This window comes from Podarcis cretensis (genome assembly GCF_951804945.1).
Source record: "Podarcis cretensis genome assembly, chromosome: 3".
NCBI lineage: Eukaryota > Metazoa > Chordata > Lepidosauria > Squamata > Lacertidae > Podarcis > Podarcis cretensis.
Window position 1 is genome coordinate 31,996,785 of NC_137172.1, and position 24,688 is coordinate 32,021,472.

A 24,688-nucleotide genomic window follows, 5' to 3' on the forward strand; every position below is an offset into this window, starting at 1 on the left:
CAATGCCAATCTTTTCAAACAGCCATCACTGCTCAACGTGACAAAGAACCACTGTCTAAAGATACTAGGTAGGAAAAGTGAGAAGAGCTAGGTAGTAGCCTACAACTTGATACAAAGAATACCAGGTAGTACATACCCACCAAGCTTACACAAGAGGTTTCCATGATTTCAGTAGCTTTGTGAATCATCATTGTCATACATATAATTAGGATTGGTTTCAAAAATTTCAATACATGGGTTGTACATTTTAACTTCACTTTATCTACCATGCTTAGCTTCAGCATGAAGCTTCTTCTCCTATAGCAATTCCAAAATTGTTGCTGTTCCTTCACCCATGAATAAATGTGGTATTCCACATTAATTTCAGGGGCCATGTCCAGAATTTAAGTGCCCACTTTCAAAGTGAAAATCCCCAATTCTCTTCTGAGATTTTTAAAAAGCATTTTGCTAGATAAATGCTTGCATAATAATTCTTCATATCGTTTGTTTATTCACAATAATTTTGTGGAAAAAGCAGAGCCTAGTTTTACAGAACCTACAGAGCAAGCCATGGGGAACCCCCAGCCCGTAGGCCAAATCACGCTTGCCATGGATCCTCATTTGTCAGGTGAGGCCATTTCCACCAAACTATGCCCACCTGACCTGATGTTGTATTTGAAGCCAAGGAAGGAGGCAGCTGCAGGAGAGCAGCTGGGAGCTTAAAGTGCCCTCCAGGATTGTTCCTTGAATCCATTCATACCTACAGTTGGGCACAGCAGGCTTTTTGGAAGGCAAGATGTCAGCTCCAATCATCTGTCAACTCCAATCACACCTTCAAAAAGGGTTGCTTTTAGTGCTAATTGGAGCTGACAGCAAACATCTTTTGAAGTTGCCAACCATCATCATAATGGCATCAAGTAACTGACAGGCTGGCAGCCTCACCCATCTGCCGAAGTGGCTCGCAAGGTCAGCATACGGCCCACTGGCCAGAAGATGTTTCCCACCCCTGGCACAGAGTGGAATGCCCAGTGCACATCTCAGCCTCTCTTGTGCCAATTAAAAGAGCCAATTTCAAAGTCAATATACATTCTAGCCAAGAAAAGATTTTACATTTACCTTAAAGATGTGGGGGGACCCACTTTTGTGTCTTGTGTGAAAAACTCACAAGTCACCAGCTTTGCCAAAGCGCTACACCTCTGGCCCTCCTACCATATTAGCTTTGTTAAGCTATAAAATATCAAGAAAGCATACAGGTGGACAAAAAAAAAGTGTTGATCAGCCCTATGGGGAGGTGGAGGCTGCATTGGAGGCTGTTTCCACCTGTGGATCCTCAGAGAGGTTTTCTTTCTCACTACTCTGGGTACCATGTAAGGGCATGCCTTGACAGAGGCTAAGCCTTTTGGCACAAGCCAAAGACCTCTTATAGACTGTGAAACAAAAGCCTGTCATTTCAGTCCAAGACCAGCTGGGAGAGGAGCAACTGATCTGAGGACAAATGTTTGCTGCTGCCACTGTAATAGTCTGCTTTTCATTTTACAGTAACATGAAAGCAACTAATATTAAAAACAAAGCTGCACAATGCAAATCATTATATGAACTCATGTGATCCCTTAATTAAAAGTTCAGTTAATCCTAAAAGAAACTAGAGAGACACTTATCTAAATGCCTGGCAGGTTACAATTGGCACGTTTCGCTTACCTGAGCCGCACCACACTTCAGCCAGGTGGCATTCAGTCTCACCAGGCTCTTTACACAAATCCACTACATCTCTGCAGGTCGTTTCTGGGGTGATTGGCACTTCAGTGAAATGTTGCTCGTTGTTACTGAGGTACACAGTAAGAAACATCTGGAAGAGAGCAGATCAGAGTCCCATAAATCCTAAATGTATTTTATCTCTGGTTCTCACTGATGTAAGTTTCTAGAAGCAGAAACCTCAATGTTAGCTCTTTAGTTTTCTTCTATGTGACAACCTGACTGGAATGGGGCCCAAATATACTGCTTCAATTATTTCTCTATATAAAGCAACACTGTATAGCAATTGGCTACAGAGGATAAAGACATACAGTGGTACCTCGGGTTACAAATTTAATTCATTCTGGAGGTCCGTTCTTAACCTGAAACTATTCTTAACCTGAGGTACCACTTTAGGTAACGGGGCCTCCCGCTGCCACTGCACCACCGTCACACGATTTCTGTTCTCATCCTGAAGCAAAGTTCTTAACCCGAGGTACTATTTCTGGGTTAGCGGAGTCTGTAACCCGAAGCATCTGTAACCCGAGGTACCACTGTAGAATTATCCAGACAAAAGGAGAAGTCTGGGGTGGTTTGCATGCTTCATCCAAAAATTTTATTTATATATATATATATATATATATATATATATATATATATACACATATACATATATACACATACATACACACACACACACACACACACACCGCCCTTCTGGCTGGGTTTCCCCAGCCACTCTGGGCGGCTCCCAACCGAATATTAAAAACAAAATACAGCATAAAGGTTCATGCTCTTGTATGTAAAAGTACAAACAGCTTGAAAGGCGCCAACTCCTGAAAAAAAAAACCCTTACAGCTCAGATGAATGCAGCTTTGGATAAGGCACAGAGCCATTTCCTAGAACATACTTGCTTAATTTATAAATATATATATTATTTGTATGACCCAACTCAGCCAAAAGCAACATCACACAACTCCAGAGATTAAGTTCAAATAACCAGATAAAAACTTGTTGCTATTTAAAGTAATACATTTAAACAGGTGGTATCTTGCTATATGAATCCCCAACCACCTAGTGCTATATACAAAACTGTTTGCAATCCCCTAAAGAGGTGCTAAGCATCTGGATTTCACCATCACATGGCCCATTATCACTCCAAAATTAACAAGCTTACAAAAGGAACAAAATCCATGTTAATTAGAAAGTCACTCTGGAAGCACAGAACATTAGTGTTGAAAGAGCCAATGTTATCTAGCCCCACCTCTGCCCGAAATCTGTAACCATGAATCTTAAAATAATGTCATAACCTTCTTCACTTTGTTTCAAAATAATTCATTTTCTAAGTCATTTTTATATACTACATTACAATTTAAGTAGTGGTCATTAGATTAACTCTGAAATCTATTTGAGCTAACCATTCTCTTAATTTAGGCATTGAAGGTTAAGTTGTGGTAGGTCTTACCCTAGCTCTGTTTTAAGAAATGGCAAAGTGATCCCTGAATAAATTCATTAACTCTGCAGCTGGCCGCTTCTTCAGGTTAAATGGTATGTCCAGTATTCACTAAAGGTGCTTTCAGCCGTAGTTTAGGCTAGGCAAATTGCAGGCAACTATGATCTAACTGATGACTAAATAATTAATCCGTTTATTTGCTTCCTGGAGCTACCTTGAACTTTGATATCTGCAATAGCTGCCAAACTTAATTTTTCTAGCATCAAAATATCTTCAACAGGAGTTACTACTAATTAATATTTCATTTATAGGTCTATCAGCAAAAATGTTTAAGAGATATAAAATCAAAGCCAGAGTTCCAAGCCAGACGCTCGATTCCAACACACACTTCAAATTATGTGACAGCACACTGAGTTACGCAGATTAGGTACATGAGAACACGCATTTCCCTGTCACTTAAAAATAACTTTTAAAACTTGTTAACATTCAGGTTTGGTTAGACATCACATCAAACCACGGCTTGTGACTGGGTAGCATACAGGAATTAGAAACCACTGTGTGTGCTACATATGGGTTGACATGATGTGTGACTTGACAAACTATAGGCATGGTGGCCATTGTTCTGCCTCCAAAGACCAGCACACTGAATGGAGTGACGACCAGACACACAGCTCTAAACCACAGGTGTCTGTTTAAGTATTTACACGTTCAATCCAAGGTTTAGCATGTTGTCTGAACTGAGCTGCTAAATCAAAACAAGACCTCATCTCTCATAACACTTTTTAAAGCAATAACTTTATATTTACGCACCACTTTTTCTTAAGACATCAAAGTGTTTCCCATATCTTAATAATACTTTCAACAGCTCTGTAAGGTGAGGCAGTATTGCCACCCTATAGCAGATGGTGTGGAAGGAGCTCAAGATTAGCTTAAGGCTATCAAGTGAGTTCACAAATCAGCTGATGTTATACTAGTAGCTCTGAGCTCATAGTAGTTACGAGCATCCAAATTCCTAATATATCTTGATACAGATATATAAAATATTATTTTAACCAACATACCACATCATTGCTGCTTTCTAGAGTTCTTAGTTGCAGACACTTTAAACAGAAGGCACAAAATCCTCCTTCTCGTTACATCGCCAAAAACAAACTTTGACTCAATGCACCTTGTCATTTTTCATATACAATTATGTTTTCAATATGCAAAACTGTGTGCCGTAAAGTACTGATAAAATTCACCAAGAGCTGCATTACTAGTTGACCATGATTCTAGAAAAGAAAAACCAGCTAACCATTGGGAATGCAGGTTCCTTCCAGTGCATCAAAGGAGGTTGATGATTCTTGCTGAACAGAGAACCTACCAGTGTCAGAAAGGGAAACAACTGGGGGTTTGGGGGGGGGGGAGCAACATGAGTTTGTAACTTTGAAAATTAGTATGTGGATGGGATATCATTCCTGTGTAACTGCATAGATGCAAGTTACACCTTCTCTTGTTCTCATATCATCTGTTACCCAATTGTAATTCAAAAACTTTTCTGCACCTTCCTTCATCAAACACCTGCCTGCTCACATGCCAATTATATACCTTGAACATCTCTACATCATACTACTCGCTGTAGGGCAGAGCTCCAACACACCCTGCAGCCGGAAGAAGAAGGTGAAACAGGAAAAACGAGTGGGGATTTGAAGCGGTAAGTTATAATGAGAGACAGCCTGCATTAAATGTATTTCTTCTTTGAACTATTCAGTGCTAAAGCTATGCTAAGGGTTCTTTGAAATGCCAGGTTCCCCAACACTGTTGCCAGCTTGCTTATTGTAAATATAGCTTTACTACACAAATCTTTATGGTAGAAAGTAATGTTTAACCTTCTCACATATGATGAGTACTTTTTTAAAAAATTGTCACCTTTTACAATTCTGTGTGCCATATTTTTATTTCTAAGTACTGCTATGCCCTTAAAAAAAATCAACTTAATTTCAAAATCCTTTCTACAATTTTCTGGATGTTCAAAAGAAACAGATTAGCTGTAGCTCCTCATGTCAGGAATATGAATACAAAATGGTAAGAAGGAAACTGTATTCACCCTGTTAATCACAAACATGTTCGTTGTTAGCCATTGCAGATTTTATTTCATCCTTCCTCCAAGGAGCTCTGGAGGCATAATGGGTTCTCTCCTTCCTCACAAGCAGTCTGGTGTGGTGGGTTGGGTTGAGAGTTGGTGACTGAGCCAAAGTCACCAAGTAGGGATTTGAACTCGGGTCTCCCCAACCTTGTTCAACAACACTCATGTGTAGACTCCCCTTTTAGTCAGCGGCACACACGCTCAATACGGGCAATCTTCAAGTCTTCTATCTTATTCAATTATGTTAATCACTTAGAATTTGATTTATATGCTTATTTGTATCAAGTTTTCAAAACCATTTGAGTCACCTTGTTTCGGGCTTGAAGATCTACAACTCACAAAAATGTCAAGTTAACTCCAAACTATGCAGGAAAGGAGGACAGACCTGTCTTACCCCATTTCTTTTAAATGAGAACAAAAACAAAAAGACTTTAATGTGCTATGGTCAGGCAAAGAAGGGCTTAACTTGGATTTTTAAAATACATAAATGCAGATGGAAGATGAAAACGCTTCTTTCACCTTACGCCTTAAACAAAGAGTGCATAGAAAGTATTACCTTCAAAACTGAGAACCTGTTTTCCATTTGCAGTGACACAGCTGTACGTTTTTTTTTTAAAAGGCATAGAATTGAAGAATGTTAGTTCAGGGAATGCACCACAAAGGACATTTCTAAAGGGTACCGTCCCCTTCACAAATAGGACAAAAAAGATAGCCACAAGGCTTACTTCTCAAGTTCACAACATGTCAAGGATGGAGTATACATGAGGTAGCACAAGAGACATTTACATGTCCTATGCAAAAAAAAGCATCTGTATAGGTGACCTTTCGTGAAGCTGCTGTACTCAAAGCTCTAACAAAATGGTATATATTTCATTAATCTGAACTTCAGTGGTACAAAACTACACTTCTGATACGTATGTTTAAGCCACCAAAAACTGTTTTTTAACTGCAGTGTTTTTAAGGCCCTGTAAAGATTACGGTATCTACACAAAAAGAGCTACATCACATAAAGCCAGTCTAATGTACTCTATGACTATCAACATTCAATTCTATACAGCTGCTCTTCTCCATACAGCATAAATGCACACCTGCATTCCAGAAAGAATGACATAGGCAATAACCATTTTTTAGAAGCCATAAAGGGCTTCTTAATTCATATTTTCCAACGAGAACAGAAGTTATTTTAAGCTGAGTAGGAGGAAACAATAAAAACCTAGCAATTAAGCTGTTACAAAAATTATATAGACGCACTTCAACGGCAAAACAGTGCTGGAGTTTTTCCCAAACCAGAAACCCATTTAAAACTCTAGTTTCCAAGTATTGTTCATTTCAACGGTTTACCAGATCTCAGAAAGCAGAGGTGTAACATCTTCCTAGGCAGACCACAAAGAAATCAACAACTAAAATGTTTCTTTGTTTGACTACAACTTTCTGAATGACAAAAGGCAGTCTGTACAACGGAAGGTTTTTAATCTAATACATAGCATTCCATACTAATATGTAAATGCTGCTTTCAAATGAAACCAGAAGAACTGGGGGGGGGGACCTAACTCTGCTGCAATTCAAGCAAAAATGCAATCACACACCTTTCAAGGCCAATTACTCACGTATTCAACTGTTCAGTCTTAGCATGCCTGAATTTCTCTGTGCTTAAAGACCAAGTAACACTAAAACCAACCTACTAAAAATTATTTCACCCATTTAATACATTGCTATCTTGTATTATTTCAGAGATAAATTGCTCACTGCACTAGGGCAAGACTCAACAGTAAAAGAAAAGTAGATTTACCTATATCTATCGGTGGCGGTCAGCACATGTTCCTGCCTTGTGAGTAACTGCAAATAATATTCAGTTTGTGCAGCTCTGGCATTTAGCCGCAAATATGAGAAAGGAAGTTATGATGCAAAGTAGGTGGAGTACAGTAGGAAATGCAGCATTATTCTGGGACTGAATAAGACGGGAGTGTTTCCCTCTTTATTTGTCCCATAAGAGAACCTAAAACGCTTGACCTTTTGCAACTCTGAGGCATCATGATCTCCATCGCTTGCATTATGAAAGGTGTCAAGTTTCTCTCTGACAGTAAGAAATAATTCTGAAATCCAGAAGAACAACACATGCACCCAAAGTGCTTTGAGAAACTTTGTCTTTTAAGAGTGGGAAACTGAGAGAAAAACTAAGTGCAAATAGGCCTATGAGCATTTTTATTTTTGCCATGTTAAGACACTCACAATCAGCCCCACTTATGAATAATCATCAGTTCCCATATACTGAGCCACAAACCATAAACCTCATCTCCGCAGAAATGTGTTCATACTTGTCAGAGCTGCCCGAGGTCCCAGCTCACAAAGGACCAACGCCAGTCCGTTGTTATATACAAAAGTCTTTATTGAAACGCAGTTTCGATTTCAAAGCCGCGGCGTGCAGCCCTATGTCTTAAACCCTAGACCGCTGAAGCTCCGTCTGAATCTCCTCCCCCCAGACACCAGTTTAAGACTCTAGCCTTGCTCCACCTCTTCCTTTGCTCTTTCCTCCTCTGGGTCCTCCTGTCCGCTGGGGTCTTGCCCTTTCTAGACTCTTCTGACGCTGAGTCCCCTGAGTCTTCCCCCTGCCTCCGGCGGGCTTTAGGACCTGGTTCCCAATCCGGGTTTTCTGCTGTCCCGCGCGCCTGTACATTTGAACTTGGCGCGCGTGCCCAGCCGGCAACCTTCCTTCTGACCATTTCACTGCTCCTGTCACTGCTTCCCCCCTCGGGGGGGGGGGGTAGCTGGACCTGACTTGCCCTCCGTTCCCTCACTCTCCGATGGAGGCGTGGCCAGCCCTGACTCATCTTCTCTCCCTACTGGAGGAGACGCTGGCCCTGATTCATGGGACTCTTCCCCCCCACTCCGCTCTGGTGGGGGAACTGGTCCTGATCTCCCGCTGCTGCTTTGGGAGTCCCCGCTAGCCCCTTGCTTCTGGTGTGTCCCCCCTGGGACCCCCCTTGCCCTGGCCATCGGCGCCCCCCTCTGGGAATCTTCTGAATCGCTGGAGAAGCTCATGGAATCTCTCGGGCCACTGTCATACTCCCCTACGCTGCCCTCAGATTCTTCCCCTTCGCTCTCCGTTTCCTCTCTCCCCTGTGTCTCTGCTCCTGAACCCCTGACAATACTGTTTTTTAAAGTGAGACCACAAAACAGGAAAATGTGGTCACACCTCACACTCACAACTTCCAAGACAGAAAATTTCCTGATAAATCTTTTCTACTTAGAAAACCTATCCCTGCTAACGAAGTTGCTATAGCAATGTGGATGTCACCTCACCTGCAAGTTCTTTCTGCTATTTCATGCAGGCTCTCAAAAGCTGTCAGCTGGGAAATACTTACCTGAATTAACCCTTGATGTTGCTGGTAACAACTTGCATCATCCCTAAGGACTCGCCACGCTAGCTAAGGCTGATGCAAGTTATAGTCCAACAACATCCAGAGAGCCACAGATTAGCCACCATTACTTTAGGGCTTCTGCAACACCGTCCAAACCCTATATCCTGGCCAGGTATCACCAGGCAACAGTGCTTCTATCTTAGCTGAACTGACTTTGTTTTTTGGTCCTCATCCAACCAACTACTGACTCTAGACATCTATTCAGAACATCTTTTCCCTCATCTGGATTTGATGAAAAGGAGAAAGAGCCTTACTCCAAAAGATCTCCCCCAGAGGGTAATACAGTACAGCATTCCCCAAGCTGGTGCCCTCCAGATGTGGTTGGATTAGCTCTAGCCAGAAATGGCCAATACAGCCATTAGTCAATAATGGAATTTACAATCCAAAATGTCAGAAGGACACTAGGATGGAGAAAGATGATATAAATATTAAACAATATTCAAGATAGAACCAAGAACATAAATACATGGTGCCAAACAATAGCTGCCCAATACCACCTTCTGAAACATCAGGAGGAGTTTTGACTGGAGAGAACCCTCAACTTCAGAGTCTGTCCAACTGGATACCGCAGTAACTGGTATAAAAAACCTTTGATATATGCATGAGAACCAGCTGGGTCACATTCTCCCCCCACCCAGCACAGGTTGTCCATCAAAGTTGTTTTGGTTCTAAAACTGGATCAGAAGCCAACTAAAACTGAGTCTAAATACCAATTCATCCAGGAATGTATGGAGTTCGGCACCCACCACCCATTCAATCACCTTGCAGTAGCCAAGTTTCTTTACTTACTATTTAATTTCTCTCCAGATCTTCATACTTCAATCAATGTGGTGCTCTCCAGATATTCTGTTAGGCTCCTAAATCCATTCAACCCCATCCAGCAAGGTAAGCAATGATAGGTTTTGAAGGTTAATAATATCTGAAGGGCACAATGTTGGCTATCCCTGTTTTGCCTTTTCAGGGACAACGTTATCCGTATCAAAGGAAGTCACATTTCCTAGAACTTGATAGATTTAATTAGACTGGTCACCAAAATTTGGACTGTATTGTTTCTGCCTCATTTCATGGACCCACATCTCTCACACACACGCATGCACACAAACACAAACCAACTTCACAAAAGATTCAGTCCTTTTGATTGTATTCAGAGCAGACACCATACTCACCTCTATATTTGATATGCTGTCAAAAATGCACACTGTCAGCATTCAAAAATCAATACTGTTTTCAAACAGAATGAAGTCAGCAAAAGCACCATTTTTGCAATAAAGATGTAGCTTTGCTAATGCACCAACATACCGAAGGAAATAAGATTGTCCCCTCTACTATGTTAGGTTTGCACAACTTGTTAAAGTTTAACCCTATCAAAATGACATCTCTGCAAAATAGAGTTGTGAATACAGCAACACCTTAAGCTTCCATTGTTTAGTTTCTCATTACTTACGTCAGAAGCACAAGCAAGCTTTGTGCTGCAACTTTGCTTAAAAATAAATCCTATAGTTCCACTGTGGTGCCGCTCCCATCAGAGTTAGAAATGCTGTTATGTGAAGCCAGTGGGTGGCTGGACTCCAGCAAAATTGTATTCAGAGAGAGGCTCTGAGGGATGCTATTGTATGAAAAACTCAATTGTTGGAAGTAAACATGCGTACAATGCTATAAAAAGGAAATTCAACGTTCTTCAACCAAGGGCTGGCTCCAGTGTTAGTAGTACCAAATTACACTTTCAGATGGAGGCACTCAGTGCAGAAGCCATGATGTCTGTAAGCATAAGTAAGTGGGGTTCATTACATGAAGCCTCCATTCTTCCTAGGTGCTTGTGGCATGCCAAACCTCCACATGATGTGTTGATCACACAGCAAATATACTTCCATGTAGAGCACGAGTTTTCACATGATAGCTGAACTAGACCTTACATACTAGATGACATTCCATCCCAGCTACAATTCTTACAGACTTCTCTGTTGCTTGATGATGAAAAGGGTGGTGCCACCTAAGATTCGCAAGCAAAGGATACTGAAGAAATGGAAACTCCCCTAATTTGATGTTCACCTTGCCACAGACTTCCTGACATCAGTAACCCTGCATCCACTTACAGTGGTGCCCCGCAAGACGAACGCCTCGCAAGACGGAAAACCCGCTAGACGAAAGGGTTTTCCGTTTTGGAGGCGCTTCGCAAAACAAATTTCCCTATGGGCTTGCTTCACAAGACGAAAATGTCTTGCGAGTTCCTGCGGGTTTTTTTCCCTTTTTCCCCCCTTTTCCTAAGCCGCTAAGCCGCTTATCAGCTGATCCGCTGATAAGCCGCTTAACAGCTGATCGCTAAAAGCCGCTAATAGCGCTAATCCGCTAAGCTGTCAATGGGCTTGCTTTGCAAGACGAAAAAAACCGCTAGACGAAGAGCCTCACAGAACGGATTAATTTCGTCTTGCGAGGCACCACTGTATTTATTTCTAGGAGCAGGTCTGTAAACAGAGATTTGCACTGAAGACAAGAAAGCACGCTCATACTTTTATTCCTAAACATAGCACACATTTTCAATCGTAGAAACTGAGCTGCATCCCAAGAGATGAGAAACAAAAAAGTTATCTTTGTAGAGAGAAACCAGAACAAATCTTTTCCAAACCACACAGCATTGATCTGTACTATTGTTTTAAAGGAATCCCTCTCTACTCAAACATTTAAGCAGAACCAACAACAGCACAATAGGTGTTATGACAAACACAGAAGCTACACTACCTTTCTAACATCAAGGGCCTGTTTATATATGCAATCCTTCTTGATCATTGCCAGGTAGGAAATTTAAATAAAGAATTGTGAACCCATGGGGTATCATAACTACACAGTTATACCCTGCTGCAAACTCCACACTCTGCAGTAGCAATTTCACAGACAAAACAACATAATAGCAGTCACTTGAATAGCATGTACCCATGTAAAAATGAGGCTCCGTGAGTGCTGCACATTAGAGGGGAGGGGAGAGAATTCAGCTCTACTGATGAGAGTCTGTACTGTACTGGCAGTCACTTGCCAGGAAAGCTATTGTGCTTTAAATGCTGCTTTTAAGGTTGCTTTTATCTGCCACCTTACTGTTATCTGGGATTTTAATTTAATTTTTTATGGTTATTTTGTCTGACACCCTGGAAGGTCTGCTCAAAGGTGACTTTACAATTTTTTAAATAAAATATTGGCATTTTTAAAAATTATTAATTTAACTTATAACCCAACCTTCCTCCCAAAGAAGCTAAGAGGGGCAAACAAATGATAGCTAGCTCAATAAAAAACATCAATTAAATGTACTTAATTAAACTTAATGCGGAAACTTCCATGCTAAAGGTCATTTAGAAAAGGAATGAAAATGAAATATCCACTATTGCAATCACTTTGTATTGTATTGCCTTTTGTATATATATCCATGTTGTGGCCTTATTCAGAAAGGAGGAGAGGAAACTGCTTGCTTCTGAATTTGGCATCTACTCAGTTTAAGGTACCCAATTAAAAGAATCTGCAAATCTATTTCCTGCTATTTTTCAATCAGAAAATAGTGTTTACTCACAGCTTTTAAAACACTTCAAGGTCATGCCTTTCCTAGAATACTCAACATAAAAATTCTGAAGCAAGTGGCATTAAGAACATACGAGCCCTGTTACACTAGACTAGACCAAAGAACCCTATAATCCACCATCTGGTCAGTAGGCCCATAATGACTTAGAGGCAACATTAATATCACCTGATCTTTCTACAATAACATACTACAAATTTAAATTTTTTAAGGTCACCCACTCCCAAGCAGACTTCTCAAAAGAGGCAAGTAGATAGGGGAATGCTCTAGAGTAAGCAGGTAACTAAAAAACCAAAACTAAGAGCGATTTACTGTATTAAAAACCGAAGTCTGTTCAACACAACAGACACTTTGACTCAATGAAAAGCTGACAGCTCCAGAACTCATGCCTTAAAGCACAGATTAAAGACAACAGTAGCATTTAGTTTTGCACCTACACAGCAAAAAAGAACAATATGAAATTAGATGCTAGATAGCTACTTAGCTAGCAACCTTACACATACAGTGCATTAACACAGTACAGGAAACCTGTATCTAGTGATACAAATGCAGTACTCAGAAGCAATCAGAATCCTATGAAATATTACACAATGATGCCTCAAAAAGGAGAAAAGAAACAGGTGGAGGAAGAAACCGTTCATACATAAGGCTGCAATCCTATACCTGCATAGGATTGTATTGTACACTTATTTTCCAGTTTTCCCAGCCTTTGCTTCAAAGCATGCTGAGAAGCAACATACCCTAGGAACCACCACCTTCACAATTGCAGCAGTTTGGGATTTATACAACAGAAAAATGTGCATTTAGGATGTAATCCAGAATCTAATTGCTTTCTCTCTCCCTATATATACATAAAAATATTTTTGCACTACAATATGGGGACCAAATCTATGCTCTAATGCCAGCATTCATGTCAAAACAGTTCTGTTCCTCCTAGGTTTCCCATCTGCTACTATGACCATAAATAAGATTTTGGCACTTAAATTGTAAATATACTGGCAGGATCCCCAAAGAGCTATTCTAGACACAGGCAAAGGCTTGTGCTAGCCCAGTAGGGTTATTTTTTTTATTATTAGTTTTGAGTATACAAAACACAGCTTTAGATTCCCCACAATTTAAACAGCCATTTTTCAAGCACCATGTTGGGTCAGGAGTCCACCATTCAAAAAACAAATAAAAGCGCCCTTGGGTGGCCATTTACTAAGAAGCAAATCCCATTTATTTCAACTGAACTTACTTTCAAACACAAGAAAGAGGAGGGAACTGGATCTGACCAAAAGACCAACACATTATCTCCCCCAAGCAACTGGCCTAAATTTGACAGGTGGGCAGATTATCAATAATCCAATCTGCAGAAAGTAGTAACAAACAATGTCTTGCATCAACCATTACACAGAAGTCCAAACATTCAATTGAGCTTTCCTTCTCACCCCTACTCTCCACAGCTGCCACTAAAAGACCAATGAGAGTACCTGAGTGCACCAAGTCCTTGCTGAAAGCAGCAGGGATTGAATTTGGCTCCAAAATTAAATAGCATCAAATGCAAACTGCAGTTGGAAAGGAAAAGTCTTAAGCCATGCAGTCCCAATTGTTCCTTTGCAGTCCTGCCTCACATGTGACCCTGTTTAAAACTATGACCAAAGGTACTCTGTTTTCAGGTGTGATTTGATACACCTGATATCATAGACATCAGATGACTGATTGGTGTGCAACCTTGACCACTTTTTGATCTGACCCACCATGAAAAAATGGTTTCCTACCTCTAAGTTAAAAATATAGCTTATGTTTACTGTAGTTTAAGGTGAACATGAGCATGCTGGTACATGTTGAGAAGTCCACAACGGGCTCCACTGCCCCTCCTGGTCACACCGTGAACAGCAAACAATAAACTTTGGGCTGTCATTCAAAGCTGGGCTCATGATTTGTTTATGATACAAGAAGTCAAAATTATGGTGTTCTGCTTGCGATGCAGTGTGGCCCAAAGGGGAAGAGCCAAGTAAGGACTTTCAAGCAGTGTGCATGGTGTCCAATTAGCATTTGAAGTGGACACATGTCCTTTTTTAAAAAAAAACCATGTGCCACCACAGCACATGGAGAAGGGCCATAGTTCAGTGGAAGAGCATCCACTTTGAGGGTTCAGTACCCATGATCTCCAGTATGGCTCACAGAAACCCAGGTTTGAAACCCTAGAGAGCTGCTGTCACCCCATATAGACAATAGTGAGCTAGTTGGACCAAAGGTCTATAGGGCAGCTTCCCATGTGCCCTATACGGACTTTGTAACATGCAGCTCCCTTTAAATATACGCTTGCCTGCAGATTTTGCAATTGTACGTAGAATCATAGAATCATAGAGTTGGAAGAGACCACAAGGGCCATCGAGTCCAACCCCCTGCCAAGCAGGAAACACCATCAGAGCACTCCTGACATATAGCTGTCAAGCCTCTGCTTAAAGACCTCCAAAGAAGGAGACTCCACCACACTCCTTGGCAGCAAATTCCACTGTCGAACAGCTCTTACTGTCAGGAAGTTCTTCCTAATGTTTAGGTGGAATCTTCTTTCTTGTAGTTTGGAACCATTGCTCCGTGTCCGCTTCTCTGGAGCAGCAGAAAACAACCTTTCTCCCTCCTCTATGTGACATCCTTTTATATATTTGAACATGGCTATCATATCACCCCTTAACCTCCTCTTCTCCAGGCTAAACATGCCCAGCTCCTTTAGCCTTTCTTCATAAGGCATCACTTCCAGGCCTTTGACCATTTTGGTTGCCCTCCTCTGGACACGTGTCAATGCTATCATCTGCCTATGCTTAAATGTAACGTGAGTGATTCCATAAAAATAGATAAAGGAAAACTTATTATGCAACTAGATGCTATGCTTCTAAAAAAGCATTTTAGCCCCTCACTACTGCTGTGCAGCAGTCACACTCCCACATATCTAAAGCATATGGAACGGTGAGGTTTAACTCTCATCACTATAGGCAGTACGTCAAACCCTGAGAAAGGATTCACAATATCACTTGTTGGAGCAGGACTGTTTAACTTCTACTGCCTGTCCTTTGCTGACCACTAGTTAGTTTAACAAAGTATTGGCCTTGCCCTCTACAAAACAGAAGGATGCAGATAATTATAACAGATTAACTACATACTTCCTTAGCGAGAAGTAGCAAGGGGATAATAATCATTTAAAAGGATCAGTGAAAATATTTGAACATCAATTTCTACGAAAAAAGCAATTTCTGAAGTGTAGCTATATTGATAAAATCATCTCACCACTTGTGCTGAAAAGACTGCAATGGTATAGGTACAACATTTCACATGTGGTGGGTGTGTGAGCATATAAAACCCTTCTGGCAGAGGCTTTTTACACAAACAAGCTATGTTACAGCTCAACATGTGGAATATACCCCAAGTTTGGGATTGTTAACCATTTTTAAATAAGGACAATCCAAACCTTTGTAATAAATACCTAATTACCGTATTTTTCATCCCATAGGACGTTCCGTCCCATAGGACGCACCTAGTTTTTTGGGGGGGAAATAAAGGAAAAAAATTCTCCCTTTATTTCCCCCCCCCAAAACCAGGTTGGGGAAACCGAACCAGGTCGAGGAACAGCGGGATGGCAGCGCTGTGCCTCCCTGCTGTCCCCCAAGCTTGTGGGGCTGGCCAATGTCTGCCCGGCACGCAGCGCGCTCTGCTTCAGCGTGCTCTGCCCGCTGGGCGGCAGGCTGCTATCCGCCCTGAAGCAGAGCGGGCTCCCCACGCTGCGGATGTCTGCCCGGCGCGAGGGGCGCTCTGCTTTAGGGCGCTCCTTGCGCCGGGCGGCAAGCTGCTATCCGCAGCGTGGGGAGCCCTGCGGGGAACTCCTGCAGGGCTCCCCACTCTGCGGATGTCTGCCTGGCGCGAGGGGCGCTCTGCTTCAGGGCGCCCTGCGCACCGGGCGGCAGGCTGCTATCCGCAGCGTGGGGAGCCCCGCAGGGCTGCCTAGGCTGTGGATGTGTTCCTGAAGCGCCGAGCGCTCTGCTTTCAGCGCGCCCGGCGCTCCGGGAAGCAGACTGCTATCCGCAGCCTAGACAGCCCTGCGAGAACTCCCACAGGGCTGCCTAGGCTGCGGGTGTCTTCCTGAAGCCTGGAGAGCGAGAGGGGTCGGTACGCACCGACCCCTCTCACTCTCCAAGCTTCAGCGAAAGCCTGCATTCGCCCCATAGGACGCACCCAGATTTCCCCTTCATTTTTGGAGGGGAAAAAGTGTGTCCTATAGGGCGAAAAATACGGTACTTTGCTTTTAATAGCAGCATTCAGATCACTGGGCAAAACTGGAAAGGATTGGGACACCTGTGAGTTTCTCATTAGAAACAGAATGTATGGTCCATTTATATATCAGAAAAAATAGCAAAGAGATTACATGCATTGAATAATGCAAATGATGTAGACGATTTTGTTGAAATATGGCATCCTTTTATAAAATAATAATAATAATAATAATAATAATAATTTATTATTTATACCCCGCCCATCTGGCTGGGCCTCCCCAGCCACTCTGGGCGGCTTCCATAGAAAGCAAAAATACAATAAAATATCACACGTTAAAAACTTCCCTGAACAGGGCTGCCTTAAGATGTCTTCTGAATGTCAGGTAGTTGTTAATCGCTTTGACATCTGCTGGAAGGGCGTTCCACAGGGCGGGCGCCACTACCGAGAAGGCCCTCTGCCTGGTTCCCTGTAGCTTTACTTCTCGCAGTGAGGGAACCGCCAGAAGGCCCTCGGCGCTAGACCTCAGCGTCCGGGCAGAATGATACTTTACTGATCACCCTGAAGAATGACAACCACCCAAATCATAGACTTGACTTTGGGAAACTTAACTAGACTGATCCATTCTGGATAAGGGGGTACATTTTGTTATGATTTTATTTTTTATAACTGTTGTCATATACTGGAAATCAACAAACCTATATTTATAAAAGAAAACCAATGTGGTTTTCCCCATGCAAACCAAGACCAAATCTCTGCTTAGTCACAATGACCAGTGGTAACCTTGAGCCAGAAACTCACTCTCAGGAACCTACCTCAAGAGGACGAAAACCACACACACATCTCTGAGCTGCTGGGAGGAAAACTGGGATATAAATATTGTTGCATACCATCCCAAATCGCTGAGCAGTGCAGGATTCCAGCGGTTCCAAGTGCTTTACCTGGGGTTCCCAGCAGTAACAACCCAAAAGGGTCTTGCTTCTCCCAACTGAATCAGCCTTGGATTCAGACAAACATCAAGCATCAGGCTCTGCCTGCTGTTTGCTCACTCTATCCCCTAGCCAGCGTAGTGTTGTGGTTAAGAGCGATGGACTCGTAATCTGGTGAACCGGGTTCACTTCCCCGCTCCTCCACATGCAGCTGCTGGGTGACCTTGGGATACTCACACTTCTCTCTGAAGTCTCTCAGCCTCACTCACCTCACAGTGTTCTTTGAGACTCCTTAAGGGGAGTGAAAGGCGGGATAGCAAATCCAAACTCTTCTTATAGCTCACATTACTTCTAACTCTCTACTCTAAACTCTGGCTTCATTTGCTGAGGGAGCAACCCCAGCCCTTTGCCATCTGGCACAGAGTCCTCTGATCCTCTGTTCTCTTTATGGCCTATCACCCTGAGCAATCACCTCAACATAGCTTAGGCTGGTTTAATTAGCTTTTAACACTTGTTGGTCCAGGGATTAGAAGTGTCTAGCTCTTCTCAAGCCTTAATTAAATTATGACACTTGTTGGGTCCAGGGATTGTAATGGTCTGGCACCCACAAACTCATAACTACGGGTTGAGGGAAACATCATCAGGCCATCAAAGCAGTTACAGTCGCTACACTTATGGGAACTGAACCAACTAACGAAAAAGAAATCACAGTAAGAAGAACAAAACAAAAGCAAAATATTATATGTCTGGAGATCCCTCCAGTGATACCCAAGAAGTAACATACTTTTTGTTATTACCTCTTTACTTCCATTCTCACCAATTAGTAAAAGGGATTAGAACTGTTACTCTATAAATAACATTTGCAACATTTGCAAGTCACAGCAGCTGGCTTATTATGAACATGTAGATGTCACCCACTTTGTTCTTCCCCTACAGCGAACAGGAGCAACAAATCATGATTCCTGGCTTAGTGTTACAGTCTGAACCAGGGTTCATGGTTTGTTTTGCTCTAAACAGACCAAAATGGGATGTCAAGGTTTGTTATTGGCTTACCGATCAATATGTTAGTGAAACAAAGGAATCTCTAATTCAAATGTAAGCCAGGATTTGTGGTTTGTTATTCCTGCTACAAGAGAAGCAAAGAAGGAATCATTTCTTCATTCATGATAAACTATTAACTCTGGCTTGCATAACATGTGAACTAGGCCAAAAACTGAAAATGGGAAAAATTTACACTTGCACCTGTCTTCATTTATTCTGGTTGTGGGAACAGGAGAGTGTTTATATAGGCTAATATATTAAATTACTGGGGACAAGTTGTATTAGAAATAAGAGGTTGGTTAGTAAAAGTGCTCCTAGGCAAGTTCCATGATTTTTCCCAATTACTATGTTAGTTAATTGCAGCAATTTGGAAAAAAAAATCTTCCTGACACTGCACATGGTATATTGAAAGCAACCCAGTGATCTTCAAGGAACAAGGACTTTGCCAGATTATTAAAATAGGGTCTAGACTCTAGAAGGAATGACAAGGGGGTGATCCCTTGTCCACAGAATTTCAGGTAATGCTGCAGGGTCAGCAATAACTTTGCTGATACTTACAACTGCCAATGTTTTAAAAATCAATATGAGCTACCTCTTAACCCACCGACACACACAAAACATTCTCAAAATGAGGCAGGCCTTAGAAGTTAGCCAGTTATGTCATTTTCCTCAGAATATTCAAGACAGGAATGGAAAAGTTCCAGCAACAAACCTAGATGAGTGCTACAAAAATTCAATTCCCTCCCCCACAGAAAACTTCATATTTACAACTAACACATACCTTGTGTAATGAAACAATAGTGATTATCTATGAACAGTTGATAAATAAAGCATTGTTGCTTTGAAATGATTAACAGGATTTATGTACACTTAATCATCAAAACCTGTAAGTGGTTTACATAAAATATATTCTTTGACAAATACAGAGAGAAAACATGGGAGATACATATGTGTACGCACTTTCCATCTGCAGCAGAAATATCCAACCCTACTTCCACAGCTCTAACATAATTTCAAAGTGGCCAGCTAACACAACACATGGCAAATAAATTCTTGCTTTTTTGAGCTATGCAGAAGGATATGAAGTGCTATTAATTTCTCCTATCTCAGCTGTGCCTTAAGAGGCATCAGACACATGACACAATATTTTTTTAATGCAGAAAGCACTTCAGTGTTACCCACAAAATTTTATATGAATGAGATTTGCTTTGTACCTATGGATTGTGGACCTGTATGTATCCTTATCTATGTACGTACAATTACCAAAGTACATGATACTCAGGTTTCATGTATTTCTCCACCAACAGCATTTTTCATATACAATGTCATAAAGCACAAAGTAGTCCTAAATGATTCTTAGGAACTGTCATCTTCCCAATATTCTGAAATGTTTTTTGAATTAGTCATTTTATTTTATAAGAAATATAAAACCGGTAAAAGAAACATAAGCAACCCTTGAGAAAGTATCATTTTTGAATATATGATGGGATTTACCTGAGAAATCAATAAACTATCTGACTTTATTGATGCACAATTTCTACAAAAAGAATGAAGAAGCTTCTGACTGAAATAGTGGCTTAGTTCTTGTTATACTGGAGAGTAGAAAGCCTTTTGATTTAATTACTTCCCTGAAATTACTAACCTACTTTAAATAGGCAGACTTTTTTTGGTTCCTGCTTTCTCCCATTCAATAAATCGGGGTTTCCTACCAAACACACCTCGAACGTGGTACATACATACATACAACCAACCGTCTGTAGTGCTTTTGAACTATTAACCTAATAGCCCTTTTACCTGCACAACTTGTGCTTATAATCCTCCATTTCCTTGGACTTGAACTGACCACAGGGAGAAGCAGGAACTACTGTACTGGGTATTAGTTAAGTCTGCGTCTTTCTAGTAAGGAAGCAATCGAAACTGGTCAGGGTATCTGGAAGGGGAAACGTTACACGAATTTGGCAGACCAGAGGGGGAGAAAAAAGTGTAGCGCCTGAGCTTCTCTCTTTCTTTCTTTCTTTCTCTCTCTCTCTCCCCCCACCCCGCTCCACGAAGGCACTGGGAGGGCAGCTCTCCATTTTCTCGACGCGTTTCGCTGCGAGGAGCAGGAACAGCAGCTCCATTTGCTGATCCTCCCGCGTCTCCCCCGAGTCCGGACTGAGCTGCCCCATCTTAGATCGATCCCTCGAGAGCAGCTGGCCAGATCCTTCCCTCCCTCCCCGCCACATACCCAGTTTGGGGGGGGGACGGAGCGCTAAAGATCCCGCCGCCGCGTGTAACTTTTTAATATTCCCCATCCTAAGCTGCGTTTCCCAACTTTTCCTCCATTGGAAGTTGGACCGGGAAGCGGCGGCGGCGGCAGCAATCGCCGCCTGCGTCGCACCAGAGAAAGACCAGCTCTCTGGACGCAGGCAGAGGCCAAGGCACCATCAGCCCGGACCCCCCCCCCCCGGATCTAGCGACCTCGCCCCGCCGGAGGAAAGTCTCTTCCCCCCCCCCCGCCCTGCGCCCCTTCTCTTGCAAGCTGGTGCACTTACCGGCATCATTTTGGCCCCGAAGCGCATTGAGGCGACGGGTGCCGCTTCCTCCCCCTCGGTGACCGAGGAGGAGACCAATGGCTGGGGCCTGGGGAGGCGGAGCGGCCTGCCCTTGTTTGCCTAGGGACCTGTTGCGAGAGGCAGTCCGGCCCGCGCCCACCAGCGAGCTCCCTCCGGGTCCGCAACTCGCCGGGCCTGCGCCTCCTTTAGACCCGCTTGGTCCCGAGCTTGGTCACCCCGGAGCCCCGCTCCAGCCTCCCCTCAGACCAAGCGACCGCCGCCCTCGAGCCCGCTCCGAAACTATCCCCCGCCGGCCCGGCAGGGAGGAGCAAGCGAGCCCCGGCCCCGCCCGAGTCCCACCCCCTAAGCAGGCTGGGCTCCCAAGAAGCCGAGAGCTCCGCGCGCCGCCGTCACAGCCTCCCGCCTGCCCCAGACGCGAGCGAGGATGAGGGGAATTGGCGCCCGGGGTCAAGAGGAGAAGTTCCCGCCATTCTGGGGGAAGCGGCAGCACATCCCGCCGCCTTTTCCCAGGGGGGACTCGCTGAGAAGGGGTCTGCTGCCTCTTGAGCAATTGCAGCAGCAAGATTCCCTTCACGCGCTCGGAACTTCTTCGTGGCCAGAAAACGCGCTGCAAAATGCTAAGGGAAAATTCCGCCCAAAGCATCTCGCCAACCACAAGTTGTGGCTGTGCGCTCACATTATTAGGGCATTCGTGCGCGCATGTGGGTCGCGCAGATCCGATTTCACGTGAACGAGTGGTGGTCCCCCGTAGGCAAATTGTGCATTTTCGGCCCCTCCCCTTGTTTTGCGCTTTATTGTTGTAATTCTGCGCTCCTCCCCCACTTTTAGGTATAATTTGAGTCGGAACAGTGGTTAGCAATTGGTGGTCCACAGGTCCCAGGGGGTCTGTGTAACGCACCCAGGAGGTCCATGGCACTGCGGCACATACCCTTCAACTATTGGGGACATTCTGTTTTGGAGGGGCCATGCTCACGTGAGAACAAAGTGCCCCAAAACAATGGTGCAAAAAAATAATAATCGCATTTTTGGGTGCAGTGCTCTCGCATAGGAGCATGGCCCGGAAGATGCACACCCCAGTTTTGCTCTAGGGCATGTTGGAGGGTATGGTGGTCTGACTCCATTTGCATAACCAAAACTAACCACAGAGATATCAACATTTTGCAAAGTTGGGGGTCCATGACTTGGCTTTTGAAATCAGGGAGTCTGCACTGCAGTACTTGGCTCATTGGGAACCACTGGAGTAGACCATTTTTATACTAAAGTGAGCTAGGATATAGGTTTTTGTTTGTCTATGGAACTCGCTCCCACAGGAGGCAGTGATGTCTACCTAGATGGCTTTAAATGGGAATCGGACAAAGCTATCAATGGTTGCGAGCCAGGATGGCTGTGTTCTGCCTACCCAGTTGGAGTCAGTAATGCTTCTGAATAACAGCTGAGGGAAAGCATAAGAGGGGAGAGCACTCTTGTGCTTGAATCCTGCTTGCTGGTTTCTCACAGGTGTCTGGTTGACCACTCTGAGAACAAGATGCTGGACTGGGTAGGCCATTAGCCTGATCCAACAGGCTCTTCTTAAGTTCTTATGGCACACATTCCTTGCATTCAAAAACAATATATTCATTGTATACAATGCAATATGTAACAGGCAGGTGGACTTTTAAAGTCTGTAAACATACATTACAGTCTACTCCGTCTCCTAAGAAACTATGAACAAAGATGCAATTGACTAGAATCCTATTATACATACTTATTTAGAAATATGTCCCATTGAATTAAATGGGACTCACTTTTCAGTCAACATTAACAGGGTCGTACTGGAAGAGACTGTAAAAATCCTAGGACAGTGACCTTTGCATTGTAACACCAGGATTATGTAATAATCACAATTATTCTTGCACTTGTAATGTTTGACTGATAAATGTTGACACAAATGTACCATCCCACCTATATCAAAATGAAGGGTTGGGCACTGTTGAGCTAAAAGCCTATATTGTATGCTTAAGCAAAATGCTCTGTAAATATTGTCACAGTCCTCCCCCCCCCTTTTCTTTATTTAGTTTCACGTATCAGAACTTACATGGCTGCTTTCTACAACTTTTGTGTCTTTCTTTTCCTCCTCAATAAACATGTGTTCGGGTTGATTGTTTGATGTGTATTATTCTCTTTTTCTCAGTGCTTTTTTGTTGTTGTTAAAAATGAGGTACCAGTACTTGCATCTTGGTAAAAGTGCCATAGATGCCAGCACTAAATGGATCTCATGGGCAGCAAAATAAGGGTGACAGTATTCCACACCAGTGACCACCATCACACACAAAAAAACTTCTATCTACATTGAAGTAAGTCCCATTATGCTCAGTGGGGCTTATACCCAGGTAACTGGAGGTATTCAACTCTATAACCACTTACCTGGGAACTTAGTTCTACCAGTTAAGACTAGGGAATGGCTCAGGTTTTCTGTTTGCATTTTAATGTTTGTGATATTTGACTTTGTCTGGCATGCCCCTGTAGCATGGAGTTGCTTCACTAGCCATTTGGGGCTATTTGCTCTGTTGGCAAATGGTTTCTTAAGGAGTGGTCTTATCACTGGCTCCTTCAAACAAGCAGAGACCACCACCACCTCTTACAAGGGAGGCATCAAATCACCTATCCAGACCCAGCCACCTATCCCCTCCCTGCAAGTTTTTTATCAGCCATGAGCAAGGGGCAAGAGCACAGGTGGTCAACCCAAACACCTTGTCCCCATCCTCAAGCCTTACTAACTGAAGCTCATCCAACGTAACAGGACTGGGCAACGTTCTGGACACATCTGCTACAACAGCACAGTCAAGGTGCAGGCAGATACAAGTGATTTTATCCTCAAAATGCTTTGCACACAATTTGAAGTGAGATGTGTGATGCAGTTGTTCAAACAGCTAATAATGTTAATACCTTATTTAAACATTAGTGTAACCAGTTGTACAATTTATTGATGATATGGTTATTTAGCAGCACTCTTCAAGAGGTGCAGTAAAGAGCCCTCAGGGAATAAGCTGAAGTGTTGCAGTTGTGTGAGTAGGCAGGCAGAATAGTTTACAGGGATGTAAATGCAGATAATATCTTCTACTGGAACTCTCATGTCATAGATAAAAAGGTAAAGGTAAAGGTACCCCTGCCCGTACGGGCCAGTCGTGTCCGACTTTAGGGTTGTGCGCCCATCTCACTTAAGAGGCCGGGGGCCAGCGCTGTCCGGAGACACTTCTGGGTCACGTGGCCAGCGTGACGAAGCTGCTCTGGCGAGCCAGCACCAGCACAGCGCACGGAAATGCCATTTACCTTCCCGCTATAAAGCGGTACCTATTTATCTACTTGCACTTAGGCATGCTTTCTAACTCCTAGGTGGGCAGGAGCTGGGACCGAAAGACGGGAGCTCACCCCGCCGCGGGGATTCAAACCGCCGACCATATGATCGGCAAGTCCTAGGCACTGAGGTTTTACTCACAGCGCCACCCGCGTCCCAATGTCATAGATAGTACTCTTAAATTTAGTGATGAATGTGGGCTATCTTTTTCCAGCCTCCCATAATGTTTTGCATGCCTGTCTGTTCCTGTTTGCTTTCATCACTGTCATGACTGCATTGGGAGCTTAATTAAAAAACAGAAAAACCACATGAATA

At 43.1% G+C, this 24,688-nt stretch overlaps 1 protein-coding gene across 1 annotated transcript in view; it reads right to left on the reverse strand.

Annotated features, from left to right (window-relative positions):
• The window catches only part of TP53BP2 (tumor protein p53 binding protein 2), a 54,084-nt gene extending 32,762 nt beyond the window's left edge, over positions 1-21,322 (reverse strand). Inside the window, exons 1-2 of the mRNA XM_079969173.1 lie at positions 21,019-21,322; positions 1,678-1,825 (exon numbers count right to left, since the gene is read on the reverse strand). Coding sequence (XP_079825299.1) covers positions 1,678-1,825; positions 21,019-21,045 — 175 coding nt within the window. The 5' untranslated portion in view covers positions 21,046-21,322. The remainder of the gene's footprint in view (positions 1-1,677; positions 1,826-21,018) is intronic.
• Positions 21,323-24,688: the final 3,366 nt, after the last annotated feature.